The 21,045-nt window shown below is 37.3% G+C and overlaps 1 protein-coding gene across 2 annotated transcripts in view; it reads right to left on the bottom strand.

Annotated features, from left to right (window-relative positions):
* LOC126292272 (venom protease-like) overlaps positions 1-21,045 on the bottom strand; it is a 126,485-nt gene that overhangs the window by 24,490 nt on the left and 80,950 nt on the right. For both annotated transcript variants that reach the window (XM_049986177.1, XM_049986176.1), the window contains one exon: positions 20,478-20,614. In XM_049986177.1, the coding sequence (XP_049842134.1) occupies positions 20,478-20,614 (137 nt within the window). The remainder of the gene's footprint in view (positions 1-20,477; positions 20,615-21,045) is intronic.

Here is a 21,045-nt window from a genome sequence, read left to right on the forward strand (position 1 = left end):
AAACTTGTACTACTGTAGTAGGTGTGGGCTTCGTATCTATCTTGGCCACAATAATGCGTTCACTATGCTGTTTGTAGTAGCTTACCCGCATTCCTATTTTCCTATTCATTATTAAACCTACTCCTGCATTACCCCTATTTGATTTTGTGTTTATAACCCTGTAGTCACCTGACCAGAAGTCTTGTTCCTCCTGCCACCGAACTTCACTAATTCCCACTATATCTAACTTTAACCTATCCATTTCCCTTTTTAAATTTTCTAACCTACCTGCCCGATTAAGGGATCTGACATTCCACGCTCCGATCCGTAGAACGCCAGTTTTCTTTCTCCTGATAACGACATCCTCCTGAGTAGTCCCCGCCCGGAGATCCGAATGGGGGACTATTTTACCTCCGGAATATTTTACCCAAGAGGATGCCATCATCATTTAATCATACAGTAAAGCTGCATGTCCTCGGGAAAAATTACGGCTGTAGTTTCCCCTTGCTTTCAGCCGTTCGCAGTACCAGCACAGCAAGGCCGTTTTGGTTAATGTTGCAAGGCCAGATCAGTCAATCATCCAGACTCTTGCCCCTGCAACTACTGAAAAGGTTGCTGCCCCTCTTCAGGAACCACACGTTTGTCTGGCCTCTCAACAGATACCCCTCCGTTGTGGTTGCACCTACGGTACGGCTATCTGTATCGCTGAGGCACGCAAGCCTCCCCACCAACGGCAAGGTCCATGGTTCATGGGGGGAGGAGGATGATAATATAATTTATGAAAATATAGACAGCAACTTGCAGATGTCTTACAGAGGTAATGAAAAAACCACTATATTCATAACTGAAACTGGTGTATATTCCCTACTTTTATATTCTGAAAATGAAGAAGCTATCAAATTAAAAAAAGAGGGTACTAAAAATGTTTTAACATCAATAAGAAAAAACGAATATATAATTAGAAAAGAAGGAATTACTTCATACAGAAAGTGCACAGACCACATAGAAAAACTTAGTGAGGCTGAAGTAAATAATTTTAAAAAATCTTATAAGAAATATTATGAATCATTTGTCAGATTTATAGAAATTTTACCTAAAAGGAACGAAGAGTAAATTTGCATTTATTCATGTATCTGAGACAATCGATTTGTATTTAAGAGTAATCTTTGTTATTTGATAATTGTATAATGATAAATTTAGATATAACTATTATGTTATTAAAACATAAAGAAAAAGACTGGAAGAAAATGATGTTTAAAATCCACATCTTAATTGTGAACAATTTTTATTTTCCAAATGCAATATATTTATGGAAAAGTACTAATGAAAATTTATTAATTGAATATTAATGCAAATATTTTTATGTTATGAATAGATAGAGACAAGAAGAAATTATTAATGATATAATGAATCTTCATCAACAAAGTGAAATTTCGAGTAATTTTTGTATTTAAATTTTATTTAGCATTCATAAAACTCTTTATATGAATCTAATCAACAATATGCACTACAACCATATAATTCAATCCCTTAACATGCAGAAAACTCAAATAATTCCAGCTTTGTGTGTTTCATCTTAACTTTTGCTTAAGTATCAAAATGTACTCTATTTTTTTTAATAAAACAATTGGAAGAATTAATACTATAGTAAAATCAAACAGCTTTAAATTATGATTAACGATTACCATTTAAGTGTAAAAAAATTAAATCCAATGATTTTATTTTTGTTTATTCAAGTGTTGTATAAAGTATCAAATCCTAACCATTTAACATAAGCTTTCTCTCCTTTTTACCTCAATACTTTGTCAACAACATATACATAAGGAATTTTTTGTTTAGTTCTTGTTCATAAGACTTTCCTTTGGCTTCCTCTTTGTTTAAAATTTTTAATTTATTGGTGACTGGGTTTGAATGAATGACCTTTTCAACTTCGAAAGTTTCAGTTGAACAATATTCTTTGTCGCATTTTTCAAGGTTTCCTTTTGATTTATTATTCTTACTTTATCACCTACTTTACATTTAGTTTCAATATACTATAAATTTGTTATATAAACAATTTGTAATAAGACTTTCAATTTCTTTACCTACATCTATTGGCTTCATTTTTTTTGTTACATTAATCAGTTAATTTAGAAACTAAAGCAGCATCAGCTAAGGCAAAAATTTGACTATATCAAATCCATTTACAATTACCCTGTAAGACAGGTTTTTTTCTTTTAATGTTGAATTAAATCTTTCAACTACAGATGAAAGTTGGGTAATCGTTGATTTCATATCTTTTCATAACTTTCAACGCTCCATGCAACAGTGAACTAAGGTTGTATTCTCTGCTGTTTAGCCTCACTTCAATATTATGATTTTCAATTAAGTTCATTGATCTGTCTTCACTTTCTACTTCAATTAGCACTACACCTCCCTATTATTTTCAGCCTAAAATCATTATATGTCATTTTTTCTCCTCTTTCTTAATTTGAACAGTAACTTTTACATAATAAAGTAATAATTTTGATCACAGGCAAATGCTTTATTTGCCTCATTAAATGAGAGTCTATGAACTTGTATATGGCTTATCTTGTTTCTTGATCAATATATCTGAGTATTAAGAGACGTCCCCACATTATTTTGTGATGTTCTATGATCTCATCATGGATTCAATTTCTTTTGTTAAAATCTATGATAGTTTTGATGTATTTAGCCATTCCAACAAGTTATTTTACTTCATTTTCTAGATGTGGTTTGTTAACAAAATTATTAATTTGTGTTAAAATATTTATATATTCAGCTTTTATAACAAGATTATTGAATTATGTTTCTAAATTTTGTTTTATAACGGCATCACAAGGCAACACCCTTCCTGTAATGATAATACCAGTTCCTATCTGATCACCATCTGGTCTGCTGAATGCTCTTGGCAAACGTGGCTGTGCTCAGTCCTTGTGAGGCAATATGACGAGCTACTTGATTGAGAAGTAGTGGCTCCAGCCTCAAAAACTGACATAGCCTGTGAGAGTTGTGTGCTGACCTGATGTGCATCCAATGATACCTATAGTCTAAGGATGGCATGGCGGTCTGACAGTACCATGGGTCTTTGAGACCTGTTTGGCTAGAGTTTACTTTTAATTTTCAACAACTTCATAACCATGTATAAGATCTGTAACATTTATCACTCTTCTGCCATTAAAGTAAGTATAAATTTTTGTTCCTTTACACAGTTCTTACTGAAACTGTTTAATTAATACTGTATTTTTGAATCTGTTTCATTTTATATTATGTCTAATTCATATCTATTAATTTTTAATTCTCAATCTCTATAGTTTGTGATTTCATTATTAATTTTCGATTCTAAAATTTTTCCTGAATCTCCAGATTTTGTCTTCATTTTTCATTCTAATGAATCTCACACAGGAAAATTTTTAAAATCCTGAATCTAATTTTATTTTAGTTTTCGGTTATAGTTATTGAAAATTTGCAATTTTTGTGTGTAATTCTTTTTTTAAAAAATTTCCAGTTTACTTTTTACCTGTTATATTTTACATTATTACTAAAAAATTTCATTTATTGAATTTAAAATGTCATTTAATTTATAATTATCTGATAAAAGTCTGAACACAGATATACAGAAAGAGCTATAAATGAATTCATTAAAATTTACTATTTAAGGAATTGTAATATAAATAATTTTTTATAATTAATTAATGAACTCTCTTTCTCTCTAACCATTAACTTTATGTGTAACGATTTTCGTTATATTTGTTTTATAGCAAATCCAGTGATTAACGACATTATTTGCAATATCTAATTTAACTATTTACACAGAAATGTTTTTGGTTTATTAGGTAATAAATGAATCATAAAAACACCTCTACAATGTTTAATTTTTATTTCTTTAGCAAGGTTTCCTGCATCGAAATTTGGTAATTGTTTATTTGTTTAATTATTTGAAATATTTGTTTCTTTTTGTGATATCCAGCACTGGCTTAAGCCTCATTTCTCGTATTATGTCTTTATTTTTGATCTTCTAAGTCTTAATGTTTTTATTTTTACCTGTTATTGGTTTTGCAATACCATCGGATGAACCAGCCAATGTGACAACCGTTCTAATAGCACTCAAATATGGTGTAACTGCACTTAATTCAGTCAATAATTCTGTTAGAAGTCGACTTCCTTTTTTTCTTAATCCATAACATGTCACTCCTCTTTATTAGATGTTGAACAATTTTTTTCACAAATATAATACTTAATATAATAAGTAAATTTTCACTAGCATTTCATCTTCCTTTTTTATTATCAGTTAAATAATTATCAATACTGTTAAATTGGTGATTAGTTTAATTCCTTAATTATTTACTTTTAATTCGTTTAGGCTTATTTTTACCACTAGGAAGTAAATTATAGTCAACTGTAAAACTATAGAATTATATAGGTTGGACATTTAAGAAAGAATTTGTGTGAACCCCAACCATTATCGTCTAAACCCACAATTAACTTTCTTTTTCTGTACATTATTACTCTAACAGCTGTGGTGGCTAATTTATCACAAAGCAAAGCATCATCAATATACATTCCTTCGTTTGCTGTTAATTGAAGTTCTTTATCTGCTTCCTGTCTTTTTACTGCATCTTTATTATCTCTGTATGCAATATCAGGTTTTTTACAACCTACATCTAATTTATTTATTCCTGGATCACCATGTCCCTGGGACACAGGAATTATTTCCGGGAAGATTCATTTCAAATGGTATTTTGTTAATTAAAAAATTAACTAATCCTTTTTCATATTTTTCTGATTTCTGGAGGGTGTGAAATGAATTATTCAATAATGTAATTAAATAAGTTATGCCTTTTAAATTATTAATAATAATATCGTTAAATTTTTCTGTTAATATTCTTATTATTCCTACTTTATCATTATAATAATTTTTAATTCTGTGTAATTCTTCTCCTTGAATATTTACTAATTCATCAATTAAATGCATAACATCATAACTTGATTAATATGTTCCTCGTTTTTCAGAAAGAAATCGTTGTGCTTCATTAGATAATGTAATTGAATAAAACTGCTGACATGTTAATTAATTCACCAATTTTTTCAGATACGTTACCTAATGAAGCATGAAGATCTCTTTTTGAAAAACAAGTAACATATTCATCAACATTACCTCTTATCAAATTATTATCTTTATTTCCTGTATTTGATTTTATTTTATTCGATCCTTTTCATTATATACTGCTTTTGAGTCAAAGTTGTAGCAGAATTTAATAAATCGTCACTATTAATTTTTTTGCCTAAATCCTCTACAGAAATGTGTTTTCTAGTTAAAATATTCATTACTCAATCGTTACCTCCACTGATGGTTAATTTATGTGCATTAAATCTTACTGGCAAATATTCAATACATATAGAGCTACCAACAATTTGATATTCACTGTGGTTGATATATTCCAGCATCCTTACACTTGAATTTATTTCTTATATTGTCTTTTAACTTTTTTCGGTCGTTAATCTCTTTCTCAGTCACTTAATGAATAGATGTGTTGTTTAATTGATGGAATATCGCTAATGTGTACTAAACAATCTGTTGATGATAAGGAACAATTTGTTCCTCAAGTTGTTTATTTTCAGGACTTGTTTTTAAAATTTTACCTACTAAATCTACGGTAGCATCACTAACGAGTTGATTTTCGTTTTTATTTTTTCAGATTAAGTTCCAGAATGTTTTCCCATTTTTTAAATGCTTCTTTTAAATGTTCCTTTCTTTTTCTTTCTTATCTATGTTTTTTGAGCAACTCATGGGCCATATCTTGAAAACATATATTAGGGATACAAACATTAGTTATTTATTTCTTAACATTTAACATTTATGTGTAATATTTAACATTTATGTTTAACATGTTTCATGTTTATGTTGACATGTATGGTTAACATTTACATTTATGTTTGAATTTACATTTACGTTTACATTTAAAAATTTAATTTTATTTCTTTATTTTCTATTATTGATGTTTCTTGTCATATTTACTGTAACAAACCCAAATTTATCATTAGTGCAACGTTTAATACACTTTTCTTTATTACCAGCAAATTTTATAATCGCCACCAACACATTCAAGATACATATGACTTACATAAGTATCATGTTTAAATTATTTACATTAACGTTTACTATTTTGTTAGTATTTTTAATATGTTTGAACCAAATAAAGCAATCTATTCCTTTATGTCTACCTCCATTATAATCGTATTTGACTCTATCTTGATTTTCATGGATAAAATAATCAAATATAACAACCCAATTTTCTTCACATTCATCTAATGGTATAATTTCATCAATATTTTCAATAAAAGTAGCAATTTTTCAATATTTTTATTTTCGATTTTTCACATTTTTTTAATAAATTTGGAGTGTTTTGGCTGTTCTGTATTATCAAAATTACTATATAAATGATTAATTTTACTGCAGTTTAAGCAACTGGATCTAAAATAAAAAATCCACATCCACATGGACTAAATATTGGACCATTCTTGCTTTTAATGTTTTCTTACATCTTATTTTTCGTTCCAAATTGTTTTTTTGAATGATTTAATTATATTATTTTTTATTGGTGTTAAATGAGTCACCTTTTTTCAATTGAGTGGTAAGGCGTCTATTCTAAAAAAACTGACTGTTCCTGTATGATGCAGCTATAACAATATTTCATTGATCAGTTTTTGTACAACTTTTTGAAGTGCAAATATCATTTCAAAAAATACTATATTATATTCTATTGCTTATATAATTGAAATTGCTTACAAAATATGTATTTAAACAGTTTAGAGAAATCTCTGAATTCATAAAAATGTAATATTTATATTAAAGAAGATAAAATTTTAAATAGGGCGATTATTGAGATTTATGATTACATACTGATATAAAAGACATTACTTTTAGGGCTTAATTATCGCATTGTTCCAGCTAAAGAAAAAATTTTGCCAACGATTTTCCTAAGATTATTCCAGTCTAATTAACAATATAAATTTTAATATGGCTAAGGAAATGTTTTTAAACATATTGATCACTTTCATAAGGAAAATAATATTATAGCTTCATGCAAACCTAATGTTGAATTTGGCGATTCAATAATTTGTCAACCAAAACATTGTAGAGTTTTCATGATAGGGAATTAAATTTATCTTGTAAAGCATAATGTTTGTTATCTTCAGCTCTTAACATTATATTATACTATCAATGATGTAAGCTACAATGGTAAGGAAGCAAGGCAGTTGAACATGACATAAACAAACAGACATTCAGAACTGAAATAGAACACTAAGGCCAAAAGCCAAAAATGTGTGTGGCATGACTTGACTGTGGGCATTAGCTACTGGATCTTAACACTATACTGTAACCACAGTAGCTGGCAGTGTTTATATACAGTTGGTGTCAGTTACTGGGAGTTGCAGTTTATAGGGGTATCAGCTGCTGGTTGTGTCAGTTACACTATCTTAAAAGAATACTGTAACACCTGTACTTAGCCATGCAGCGGACAACCCATATATGTAGTTGATAGCATGGGACATTGATGTCAGTTTACAATTTGGGGCAATGGTGGTCAGTCGGTAGTCTAACTACCTGTACTTTGGATAATTACATGCAATGTCTTACCATATTCTGCATTATATAACTTGGTAGGATCCACATAGTTCTCAACATTTTTTCGGTAGGGAGGATACAGCATGTTATCTTGGAAGGAGAGCGCAGAAGTAACTGGAGGTGTGCAACAGGGAAGTGTGTCGGGATCCTCACTGTTCATGTTGTATATTAATGACCTTGCAGACAATAATAATAGTAAAATCTGGCTTCTTGCAGATGATACATTTATCTATAACGAAATACTATCTGAGCGAAGGTACGTAAACATTCAGTGAGATCTTGTTAAGATTTCAACATGGTGCAGAGATCGGCAGTTTGCTCCAAATGTTGAGAAATGTAAAAATTTTTACTTCACAATGTAAAAACTTAGTGTTCTATGACTATAATATCAATGAGTCACGGTTGGAACTGGGAAACTACTACAAGTACCTTGGTATAACACTTTGTAGGGAAATGAAATGGAATGATCACATGGTTCAGTCATGGGCAAAGCAGGTGTTAGACTTCGGTTTATTGGTAGAATACTGTGGAAGTGCTATCAGTCGCCCCACAATAGTAGCAATCACGTGTTTGGCCTAATTGGCCATACAGATGCAAATTTCGGCAAATCAGCCACCTAACTTGGCTGCAGCTAACATGTCATTGAGAAACATGGTTACATCCTCTATTGTCTTGCCAGAAGGAGTTGTTATCAAATTTGTAGTCGCAGGATCAGTAGAAGGAGGGGATATGCTTTGTTCAATCTTAACTTACCCTAGTTCTTGTTGCTCTCCAGGGCGCAGTGCCTAGGTCTCTGCCTCGTAATGTTGTACTTGCCCAGCTTTCTGTTCAAATACTGCTTCTAACCTAATGATCTACTCCGTCACAGTGGCAACAGAATCACCTGTATTACAACTATATGCTTTTACCGGCATCTTCTGCAATCTGCTAGCCGTCAACAATAAAGATGGAAAAGGAAATGAACATCAGATTCACACTACATAGTACACAATACAGAACAAGTTACTTTTTTAATTCGTAGCGCAACCCATGTACATTCAATAGAATCTCGTGCCAAATGGCTATATTGATGATGGCGACGGTAGAAACTGGCGCAGTTGTAGCGGTATCAGTTGCTGCAGTGGCAAGCAACGTGAGGCGCACACTTGGCCAACAGTTATCGTGGTGATCAGGCACTTCTGGCGGCAATTGCAGCTTTGTTGGAGTGAGGCCCACTTCTGGACATCAATCGTATCCGTTACCCATCAGATCAGGATATTTAGTGGGCAAGGAGGATATCTAGTGTGTAAGGAGTCTGAGTAGTTGAGCTGGTGACACTACAGCTGGAGGATGCCAAGCTAAGGAGCTGGTGTGGATGGCTCTCATATGCTCTAAGGCAACAGCTGAATAGCGTTGTCTGGAAACATATTTATTGCTTGCGACTTTTCAGGAATGTCTTGTCCACTACATAAAAAGGCACACTGAACTGCACACTCGAGTGCGAAAATGAATGCAACGATTTGTCAGCTATGACTGTGGAGCAGGTCAGGACCTAACAGCAATATCATACAGGTAGCTGGAAGACGCCTGTAGACGCAAACTCACCAGCAGCTAGTCTGGCCTGCACCACCACTCTCAAAGATGTACATGGGGTTAAATGGGTGCCAATGGCACATCATGGAGGGCGAGTGTTGTGTAGGCAGAAGCCCAGGGCCCGTATTAGCAATGCAGAGTACAGCCAGAAAAGAGGTACTGTGTACAGCTAGGTAGGCAGTACTCAAGTGCCTTTCTCAACAGTTTCGAGGCGATATAGGTGTGGTGACTATATAGCAGTGGCAGCTTGCAGCAGCCAAGCTCCACTGCAGCTGGCAGGCCATCGTGTCGATAGTAAAATTTTCTCTTGGTAGCAGGCAGCACATTACGATTCGACAACAAGGTTACCATGTAACTAACGCGACTGTCATTGCATTGGAATCTGAGATGCAGATGGAATCTGAAATGGTGGTGTTTCAGTTAGACATAACGTCTCAGCAGCCTGCGATGCGGTCATTTGCCATCAATATTCGAGGTGTCGGCAGACTTTTCGCCACTGTGGTGTCTCAGTTACTTGTTAAACAAAGTGTTATGAATTATTTCTCAACCATCAGGACCCAAAAATTACATGAGATGAGATACAGTGTTTCAACTCCATTTTGTGTGTTCATGGCTATAGCAAGTTACTTTCTTAAAGGAATTATTGGAACTCATAAAATGTCATGAAAGGCAGTGTGCCGATTACACTAAGACCAATCAAAAAGACAAGATATGGAAAATCTATTCAGTTATGGAGATGTTAAAGAAGTGCTGGATTGAGAATTTCATACCTAAGGAACATGTGTCATATGATGATTGTGTGGTGAAGTACTTTGGCTGCCACATATGCAAATAACTGATCCGTGAAAAGCCTGTTATATTCGACTATAAAATTTGGAGCCTCAAAACCAAAGATGGACATTTGGTAAATTATGAACTGTATCAGGGAAAAGGTTCTAAAGAAAATGCTGTCTATGAGAAGTTTGTTTGGCCAGGTGGCAAGCCCTTACTTGTTTTAATAAATAAAATTCCTGAAGTGAAGAGAGAACTTTGCTACAGCTTCTACATGGACAGTCTGTTTTCAGGCGCATCTCTGTTTTCATTTCTCAAGTACTGTGGATACTGTGCCATTGGTACCACCACAGAATCCAAAATAATGTCCACTGGAAAAAAATGTATTTTCCAAGAAGGCAGTGGACATTTTGAACAGTAACAGAAAAGATTGAAGGATTATTGTGTGTGCAATGGATGGACAAGTGAATTGTCCCAATGATCTCTTCTTCATGAGGTGCTCAAGAAGCTGGCCAAATCAAGAGTCTTTCGAAACAAAAAAAGCGAAACATAATAATTCCCAAACCAAAACTGGAAGCCAAATCTAATACATATATGGAAGGTACTGATAAGATGGATCAGAAACTGCCATATTGGAATGAGAAGCAAGAAATCATACTGGTGCAGGTTTACAGGGATATTAGATGTCGCCATATAAAACAGTTACATTTTGTATAGTAAAGGAAAAAACCAACACATTTCTCAACTGTCATTCAAAAGGGAGGTAGCAGCAGTGTACTTGCAGAGATATCAAGCTTTGCTCAAAGGAGCCAGAAGACTTTCTGCATCAAGGACACTTCTATAGCCATACATCAGATTCAAACTGACCATTCTCTCTGACATACAGAAGGAAAGAAGAAGTGTGCTCACAAGGACTGCAAATCTGTTGTGAGGACAATGTGTTCCAAGTGAAATGTGGGATTATGTATAGACTTTTTAATTCCATTTAGTGTACAGTGATGCCGAGTTGAAGTATTTGATTCTCTTAGCCATGTATCGTTACCAGTTGTATTGTGTTATTAAATATTAATTGTGTGACGAAGAGTTTATGATACATTTCCACAAAAGCATTATATGTAATAAGAACTTTCAGTACTTAATTATTTTGTTGAATTAGTGGTCCATATAAATTTAAGTAGTGAAAGTGCCTAGCATTTCCATATGGTAACACCAAATATCTCGCTAAAGGCGGTAATGACTTTTGTAAAAACGATTATGGTGTATAATTTATGCCTTATAGACAAAGAAATACAAAAATTAAATAAACAAAAAATCAAGAAAAAATAAATTCAGGCTGTTATTGAGATAAGGTTCTTTTCTATGTATTCACGTTTCCACATTCTATCTGCAGAATTTCCTGTAAGATAGCACTTATTTTACCGCTGGTTGTGGATACAGTACAAGCAGTTATATTGATGTACACTCTTGGAAATGGAAAAAAGAACACATTGACACCGGTGTGTCAGACCCACCATACTTGCTCTGGACACTGCGAGAGGGCTGTACAAGCAATGATCACACGCACGGCATAGCGGACACACCAGGAACCGCGGTGTTGGCCGTCGAATGGCGCTAGCTGCACAGCATTTGTGCACCGCCGCCGTCAGTGTCAGCCAGTTTGCCGTGGCATACAGAGCTCCATCGCAGTCTTTAACACTGGTAGCATGCCGCGACAGCGTGGACGTGAACCGTATGTGCAGTTGACGGACTTTGAGCGAGGGCATATAGTGGGCATGCGGGAGGCCTGGTGGACATACCGCCGAATTGCTCAACACGTGGGGCGTGAGGTCTCCACAGTACATCGATGTTGTCGCCAGTGGTCGGCGGAAGGTGCACGTGCCTGTCGACCTGGGACCGGACCGCAGTGACGCACGGATGCACGCCAAGACTGTAGGATCCTACGCAGTGCCATAGGGGACCGCACCGCCACTTCCCAGCAAATTAGGGACACTGTTGCTCCTGGGGTATCGGCGAGGACCATTCGCAATCGTCTCCATGAAGCTGGGCTACCGTCCCGCACACCGTTAGGCCGTCTTCCGCTCACGCCCCAACATCGTGCAGCCCGCCTCCAGTGGTGTCGAGACAGGCGTGAATGGAGGGACGAATGGAGACGTGTCGTCTTCAGCGATGAGAGTCGCTTCTGCCTTGGTGCCAATGATGGTCGTATGCGTGTTTGGTGCCGTGCAGGTGAGCGCCACAATCAGGACTGCATACGACCGAGGCACACAGGGCCAACACCCAGCATCATGGTGTGGGGAGCGATCTCCTACACTGGCTGTACACCTCTGGTGATCGTCGAGGGGACACTGAATAGTGCACGGTACATCCAAACCGTCATCGAACCCATCGTTCTACCATACCTAGACTGGCAAGGGAACTTGCTGTTCCAACAGGACAATGCACGTCCGCATGTATCCCGTGCCACCCAACGTGCTCTAGAAGGTGTAAGTCAACTACCCTGGCCAGCAAGATCTCCGGTTTTGTCCCCCATTGAGCATGTTTGGGACTGAATGAAGCGTCGTCTCACGCAGTCTGCACGTCCCTCACGAACGCTGTTCCAACTGAGGCGCCAGGTGGAAATGGCATGGCAAGCCGTTCCACAGGACTCCATCCAGCATCTCTACGATAGTCTCCATGGGAGAATAGCAGCATGCATTGCTGCGAAAGGTGGATATACACTGTACTATAGCCGACATTGTGCATGCTCTGTTGCCTGTGTCTATGTGCCTGTGGTTCTGTGAGTGTGATCATGTGATGTATCTGACCCCAGGAATGTGTCAATAAAGTTTCATCTTCCTGGGACAATGAATTCATGGTGTTCTTATTTCAATTTCCAGGAGTGTATGTTGCTATTATCATGTTTATCTTTGTGATCTGTGCCTCGCTATTTCCAGTAACTTCGGCTATTTTATCTGGAATGAGTTTTGCTTCAGTTCCCACAGAGACTAACTATGCACCGAATTGGTTAAAGTTATCAGCTCAGCATGTCATAGGTGTTTCCACTGCGTAATCCTTAGTTCGTGCTTGTGACTCATTTCTATGCACGCTGTTGCTCATCATTCGTATTATTTCAATAGCTAATCCCATTTCATGAGCAATTCTCCTCGTTCACCATGTACCTCTCTCATTTGGACTGTTTTCTCCCATATTTGTTCCTGCATTTCAGCTGTGTTTTCATTTATTTTCACTCTTTTCCAGCAGGTTTGAATTTTTCCCTTTCAAGCTTTTGGTTAACCTATCCATTGATACATTTGTTGCTACTAAGAGCAACAGCATGTCTGAATCCCTTTACCCCCCCCCCCCCTGCCCCCCAGTATCATCTGGGTTTGTTTCTATTTTGCCTTCTTCCCTTTACTTTGAAGGTTTTCCTCCCTGTTTGGACCATTGTTGAAATAGTACTTTTTACTTCCATTGTCTAGGTCATTATATAAACCTCTGTTGTACTTGCTACTGATATGTCTGGGATTACTGAATTCTTCCCTTACACCTTCATTTTTGGTTCTATTTTCTGTAGCCTACAACTCTCCTCACTGCCGCTCTCGACAAGTCCATCCATGATTTCTACAAATTTAGCCTAGTTTCACTGAGTTTCCCTTCCTGACATTATTATATACTCATTTATTTATAACACTGTGCAAGATACCCTACTACTTCTAGCGAACATTGTCTGCAGCTACAATGTCACCCTCCACTCCACTTTAAAGTAAAGCTTTTGCGGAACCTGCAGGCTTTTGGGGCTTGAGAAGATAGCTCGCTACATTGCCATCATTGATGTGCCATGATGCTGAGGTCACGTACCAGTTAACTCCCTCTTCTTTTCCACATGATGATGGTGTTCAATGTTTCATTTGTACTTCACTTCTTGCACACATACGAGAAACCACTGCCGCTCGTACTTGCAATACATTCCCCGTTGTTACAATGCTTAGTTCAATACAGTTCCTTTCCGCAACTGTCGAATCTAAAGGTACATCATGGCATCGCACGCCACAGGTAAGCTCTCCCATTGAAAATGTTGTAATCTAGCCATGTGATTTATATATTAAAATTTCGAGAAAATATATTTGTTATTTTTAATGATTTGTTATACTAGATTCCGTACTCTTTTTAAATTTTTCCTTAAAACTTAAAGCAAAGATATCTTAGTAGTGAGTGTCAGTTTTGGTAACAAATTTCATATTCATTCTTTCTGGTTCAGGATCCTGCTTACATGACTATATATCTTTAAAAAGTATGTTGTGAATGAAGTCAACGATAGTTAACGAAATTTGCATTTTTTAAAATTTGTTTGTGGTCAGGGCCGGTCTAAGGCATGTGCAAATGGTGCAACCACACAGGGCCCCATACTTCTAGGGGTCCCACGCAAAGTATCAGAAGGTGATATGAAATCTGTCACCCATAATTTTGTTATTACAGGTAAATTGAAAAAATAAAGTAAGCTGGTTTTGAAACTACTTTTAACATAAGGTAATTCAGTTTTATAGCCATTATGATACGGATGTGGCCCCTTGAGTATGTCTCAGGAAATTATGCCTGCATTGAAGTCAAGAGAACTGGCGGCTATGATAATGATGTGCTGTAGTAATATCTGTTGTCAACACATGACTATTGTTCATGCATAAATTAAGAGGTACTTGACTCGCTGTTTATCAGTGCCTTTTGCGCCCATTCACTCATTGTTGTGGCTAACAATCAACCATTGCATTCTTCCATCAACGTGTTACCAATGGAATGATTTGTTCATTATCATTAGGTAATTTCCTAGCTCACGCCGTTTCAAGTGAACTCCTTCGGATCAGAAGAAATACTGAATTTAATTGATGAAAGGAGAAAATACAAAAATGCAGTAAGTGAACCCGACGAAAAGGAATACAAACGTCTCAAAAATGAGATCGACAGGAAGTGCAAAATGGCTAAGCAGGGATGGCTAGAGGGCAAATGTAAGGATGTAGAGGCTTATCTCACAAGGGGTAAGATAGATACTGCCTACAGGAAAATTAAAGAGACCTTTGGTGAAAAGAGAACCACTTTTATGAATATCAAGAGCTGAGATGGAAACCCAGTTCTAAGCAACGAAGCGAAGGCAGAAAGGTGGAAGGAGTATATAGAGGGTCTATACAAGGGCAATGTACTTGAGGACAATATTATGGAAATGGAAGAGGATGTAGATGAAGATGAAATGGGAGATATGATACTGCGTGAAGAGTTAGACAGAGCCCCGGGAGTAGACAACGTTCCATTAGAACTACTGACAGCCTTAGGAGTGCCAGTCCTGACGAAACTCTACCATCTGGTGAGCAAGACGTATGAGACAGCGAAATACACTCAGACTTCAAGAAGAATATAATAATTCCAATCCCAAAGAAAGCAGGTGTTGACAGACGTGAAAATTACCGAACTATCAGTTTCATAAGCCACAGCTGCAAAATACTAACTCGAATTCTTTACAGACGAATGGAAAAACTGGTAGAAGCCGACCTCGGGGAAGATCAGTTTGGATTCCGTAGAAATATTGGAACACTTGAGGCAATACTGATTTAACGACTTATCTTATGAGGAAGATTAAGGAAATGCAAACCTACGTTTCTAGAATTTGTAGACTTAGAGAAAGCGTTTGACAATGTTGACTGGAATACTCTCTTTCAAATTCTGAAGGTGGCAGGGTTAAAATACAGGGAGGGACGAAAGGCTATTTACAATTTGTACAGAAACCAGATGGCAGTTATAAGAGTCGAGGGGTATGAAAGGGAAGCACTGGTTGGGAAGGGAGTGAGACAGGATTGTAGCCTCTCCCCAATGTTATTCAATCTTTATATTGAGCAAGCAGTGAAGGAAACAAAAGAAAAATTCGGAGTAGGTATTAAAATCCATGTTTTGAAAGGAGGATATAAGATGAACATCAACAGAAGCTAAACGAGGATAATGGAATGTAGTCGAATTAAGTCAGGTGATGCTGAGGGAATTAGATTAGGAAATGAGACACATAAAGTAGTAAAGGAGTTTTGCTATTTGGGGAGAAAAATAACTGATGATGGTCGAAGTAGAGAGGATGTAAAATATAGACTGGCAATGGCAAGAAAAGCGTTTTTGTAGAAGAGAAATTTGTTAACATCGAATATAGATTTAAGTCTCAGGAAGGTATTTCTGAAAGTATTTGTATGGAGTCTGGCCATGTATGGAAGTGAAACATGGACGATAAATAGTTTGGACAAGAAGAGAATAGAAGCTTTCAAAATGTGGTGCTACAGAAGAATGCTGAAGATTAGATCGGTAAATCACATAACTAATGAGGAGGTATTGAATAGGATTGGGGAGAAGAGAAGTTTGTGGCACAACTTGACTAGAAGAAGGGATCGGTTGGTAGGACATGTTCTGAGTCATCAAGGGATCACCAATTAATTATTGGAGGGCAGCATGGAAGGTAAAAATCGTAGAGCGAGACCAAGAAATGAATACACTAAGCAGATTCTAAAGGATGAAGCTTGCCATAAGTACTGGGAGATGAAGAAGCTTGCACAGGGTAGAGTAGCATGGAGATCTGCATCAAACCAGTCTCAGGACTGAAGACCACAACATCTTGAAAAAAAAAAAAGACATTAAAAATGAACTCATATATTTGCTTGGCAACAAATTAAAAAAACAGAATTCTTAATTTTGTAAAGGAAAGTAAATATTTTTATGTCATTCTTTATTGTAGTCCTGATACAAGCCACAATGAACGAATGACATAGATTGCTAGGTTTGTAGATACATCAAAAGACGCAGTCACTGTAGAAGAACACGTCCTCGACTTTCTGAACGTCACTTCCACAACAAGAGAAAGTTTGACTAAAATCCTTTTGTTGAAACTAGATCAACTAGAACTCGTTGTTCATGATTGCAGATTCTAAAGATGTGAAAGGTTTTTTAAGTGGTGTTCAAGTCATAATCCTAAAGCGCAATCCAAGAGCATTTTAAATCCCATGTGCAAGCCACAGTCTTAATCTTGTGTTATCAGGTGCGGTAAAATCTACAGAAATAGCACTCAGTTTTTTTGTGTAATTCAGAGAAGATACATTGTTTTCAGTAGATCCACTCAGAGATGGGAAATCTTATTGAAGAGGGTTCCAGCTTCAACGGTTTTCAGATACTCGATGGGGAAGTAGGGTGTAGAGTGTCAAAACTATAAGTAACAGACAAAAGAAGTCAGAAAACCCCTTCTTGAGGTGAGTATAGCACTGTTCAATCGAAAACAAAGAGCGAAGCACTCTCGCTTGCTGTGAACGAGTTAGAAAGCTTCGAGTTTATCCTTGGCGTTGCCGTATGGTTTGGCATTCTCTTTGCTATTAACGCAGCAAGTAAGGAGCGTCAAGCAGAAAACGTGGACGTGAAAGTATCAACTAAATCCCTCGAACGTCTAGTGAAGTTTATTGAAAATTTCCGTGAAGAAAGTTTTGTTAATGCACAGATAACAGCGAAAGAGGTAACTGAAAGTTTACAGAATGAGGCAGATCCGGTAGCTCACTTGGTAGAACATTTGCCCATGGAAGACAAAGATCCAGACTTCGAGTCTCAATCCGCCATCCAGTTTTAATCTTCCAGGAAGTCATTATGTACAAACTTGGTATATTTGTTCCCATCTATGAAGCTTGCTAAGCATGCCATCTACACTTGCACTTTTGGAGTGCACTCTCATAAACTGTCTAAACGATTTCTCCACAGAAGTCACCATCTTAATTCTTTCATCAACACCTGTTTATATTTTTATTGCGTTCTTCTATAGGTCGCTAATTCACGAAAATTCTACCTTTTAACTTCAGACAATCATACCAGAAAGATAACATGCGTTCCTTCTGCTTAATAAGGATATATGTAATATACATTCATGAAAAAAATTGCAACACCAAAATATAATTAATGTAGAGTAATAATATTTCGTGAATATATCTGTGCAGTTAACATACGTAAGTGATTAGCTTTTCAAGATTACAGGTTAACGCAAGTACGATACAAGGCATTTCAAATGTGAAATGCTGGTACATTAATAACCCGTGTACCCATCAGAAAGTTGAATGTAAGCATGCAAATGTGCATACATTGCGTTGTACAGATGCCGGATGTCGATATGTGGGATGGCAGCCCATGCCTGTTGCAGTTGGTCAGTCAAAACAGGGACGGTTAATGCAGTTTGTGGATGACACTGATATTGTCATCCGATAATGTCGCATGTTTACTCGACTGGCGACAGATCTGGTGATAGAGCATGCCAAGTCAACATGTCGACACTTTGCAGATTGCAACAGTGGTGTTTGGGCGAGCGTTATCCTGTTGGAAGACACCCCCTAGACTATTGTCAATGAATGACAGCACAACAGGTCAATCACCAGACTGACGTACAAATTTGTAGCCATTGTGTGTTGGATAGCCATGAGAGTGCTTCTGCTGTCCTACGATATCGCACCAGAGACGATAACAGTGTAGGTGCTGTGTGTCTAGCAGTCAGAAAGATAGACCAACACACGACCAAGAGATGAATACACTAAGCAGATTCAGAAGCATGTAGGTTGCAGTAGGTACTGGGAGATGAAGCAGCTTGCACAGGATAGAGTTGCATCAAACCAGCCTCTGGGCTGAAGACCACAACAACAACAACAACAATAATAATGTTTGTTAGTTTCACAACGTCTGGTTGTAAATAATTCCATTACCACCTAGGTTACTTATTAGTGTTGGTATCATCAAAAATATGAAACCGAATTCCTGCGAAAGAAATGCATAGAACGATATCAACTCTATCCAGTTTCTGTTACATTGAAACTTGTTGACGGTAAAAAAAAAATTAATAACAACTGAATAATTCGGGAGATTAGCTGTTGCTCATGGCTAGATTACACAGTACTTCGATGGGCTGTCAGCGCACGCAAGCAGACTACGTGACTTTGCTAGTAATAGCACTGAGGCGTGATAAAATTTGCTGTTTTGAAGAGCGCGCCGCAGCGCGTAGTGTAAAGCAGTCGCCTTCCAGTTCTGGCGGTGGAGCCGCTGTGGCAATCGTGGCTTTGGTTTCTCCCTCGGGTGGGAAAGGGGAAAAGTTGCCTGTCCACGTGCATTTAAGGGGCGCTATGAGCTCGGCAGAGGGGAGTCTGTCTGGGCGAGTCCGGTCAGGTGGTCAGCCAAGTTAGTCTGGGTCTGTCTCTCGTCCGCATTCGTGAGGCAATTAGTGTCTGTCTGTCGTCCGGAGTGCTAGTATGTGTTAGACCGCCAGTCTGCTAGAGTTTACTCAGCCAATGGGCATTGGCGGTTGGATCGATCAGTTGGTCGGTCGCGCTCTGGAACACGAGATCACTTGTCCGACTGGAGCGTCGGCGCATGTGAGGTCGCCACGTGAGTCCACTGGCCGCGACGTATAGTGAGGGGTAGAGGCTTCGCGGCCAACACGAGAGCAACAGGAGCCAACCCAAGACATCGGCTGGCCGGTGCGAGCTGCGACGCCGTGAGACAGGAGATCGGCGCGTCTGTTGAAGCGGCTGGAAGAGGACGGTTCGGGAGAGCGTTTTGGGGGTGCTGAGCCAGGTCTTCGCCAGAAATCGCAATTATTAGAAGTTAAGTGATTACTGGTATGTTGTTTCAGTTACTTGGAAATTCTACTTGTCTTCTTGGTCAGTCTCTCGTCCCCAGCTTGCTCGTCTGTTTCCCGTCCGCATTTTTTAGGCTGTTAGTGTCTGTCTGTCTGTCTATCTCTCTGTCTGCCATACGTCAATAGCTGCCTCTGTCATGTTTGTCGGATTCAGTGTTAACGAATTTATAGAATTAAGGTAAAGACCGAATTCCTGAAATATATTTTTATCTTGTCTATCATCTTGCGAGGCGCTATATGTGTAATGTCGAGCATCTTCTACACTTTATGTAAGTCTGAATTTCATGGGTTTTATTTAAATAGTCATTTTTATAAAGTTGCCACTCTTCCATCATAAGAGTCCTTTTAAAAACAAATTGCACTTTTGGTGGCAAATAATTTCTTACTGTGAGTGTTTGATCATTTCCATCCCTCTTAAGGGGTTGCATAGTTAATGTTTTTGTGTGAGTTGTTAAAGCGGTCGTGACTACGGTCGTGTTGAAGGGGGTCGGAAGCTTCTCAGCCCGAAGGCTCCTACTGTAAGAAATCTATTTTTGAAAAGGCCTTTAGGAATAAAATTAACATTTGTTAAAGGTAATTTTATTTTCCATCAGTTACTTCCTGGTAACTACTTCCAAGCTCACCTAGTGTGATTAAATGTGTTAATGTTCTTGGGGAATCGCTAGTAAATACAGTAAATTCTTCAAGAAAATATTTTGAAAGTAAATCCACGGTTCAGGCACACTCGATGCAATAAATTGTTACAGCATTATACAAGTTTGCACTGTAGAAAGTATTTACGCTTTCGCAAGTAAAACAGCGTTTGAAGAGCCGCAGCATAAGCAGTTGCTCAGGAGTAAGTGGTCAAGATAAACTACATTTTCGACTCACCCAGCATATGCCAGGTGCATTACTTGCAGCACACAGCGTACTATCTCTAATGACACCTGGGCCGTAGATCTTTGAGCAAACATCATTTGGAATAACCGTCACTTGAATCCATCGAAGATTCTCTGGATATTCTGAGGCTGGAACCGAAAGAATTTCATCAAGTCATCTTCGAAACACCTAGTTACTGTATGTTTCAGTAGTAACATAATATTAACAAATGACAAATAAAAAATAAATAAAACGTTGTAAGAATGGTTGCTGAACACCATTTGTTCAGTTGGTTTCATTATGCTAGAGACTTAATCAGTTTCCATTCCACTTGTAAATCACATGTTTGTCTACAGAGTGACATACAAGGTACTCACAGATGAATGTATTCCACACACAAACATACTAAATAAATAAACTATGGGACACAAAAAAAGAAACGACGCACCACAAAGGAATTATCCTAGCTGGATAGAAATTGGCAGATGCGATGTACAAGTCCAGACAAAAAAATGATTACAATTTCAGTAAAATTGGGTAATTTATTGAAGAGGAAGAGCATCGCAAATTGAGCAAGTCA

This window comes from Schistocerca gregaria, chromosome 9 (assembly GCF_023897955.1).
Source record: "Schistocerca gregaria isolate iqSchGreg1 chromosome 9, iqSchGreg1.2, whole genome shotgun sequence".
Lineage (NCBI taxonomy): Eukaryota > Metazoa > Arthropoda > Insecta > Orthoptera > Acrididae > Schistocerca > Schistocerca gregaria.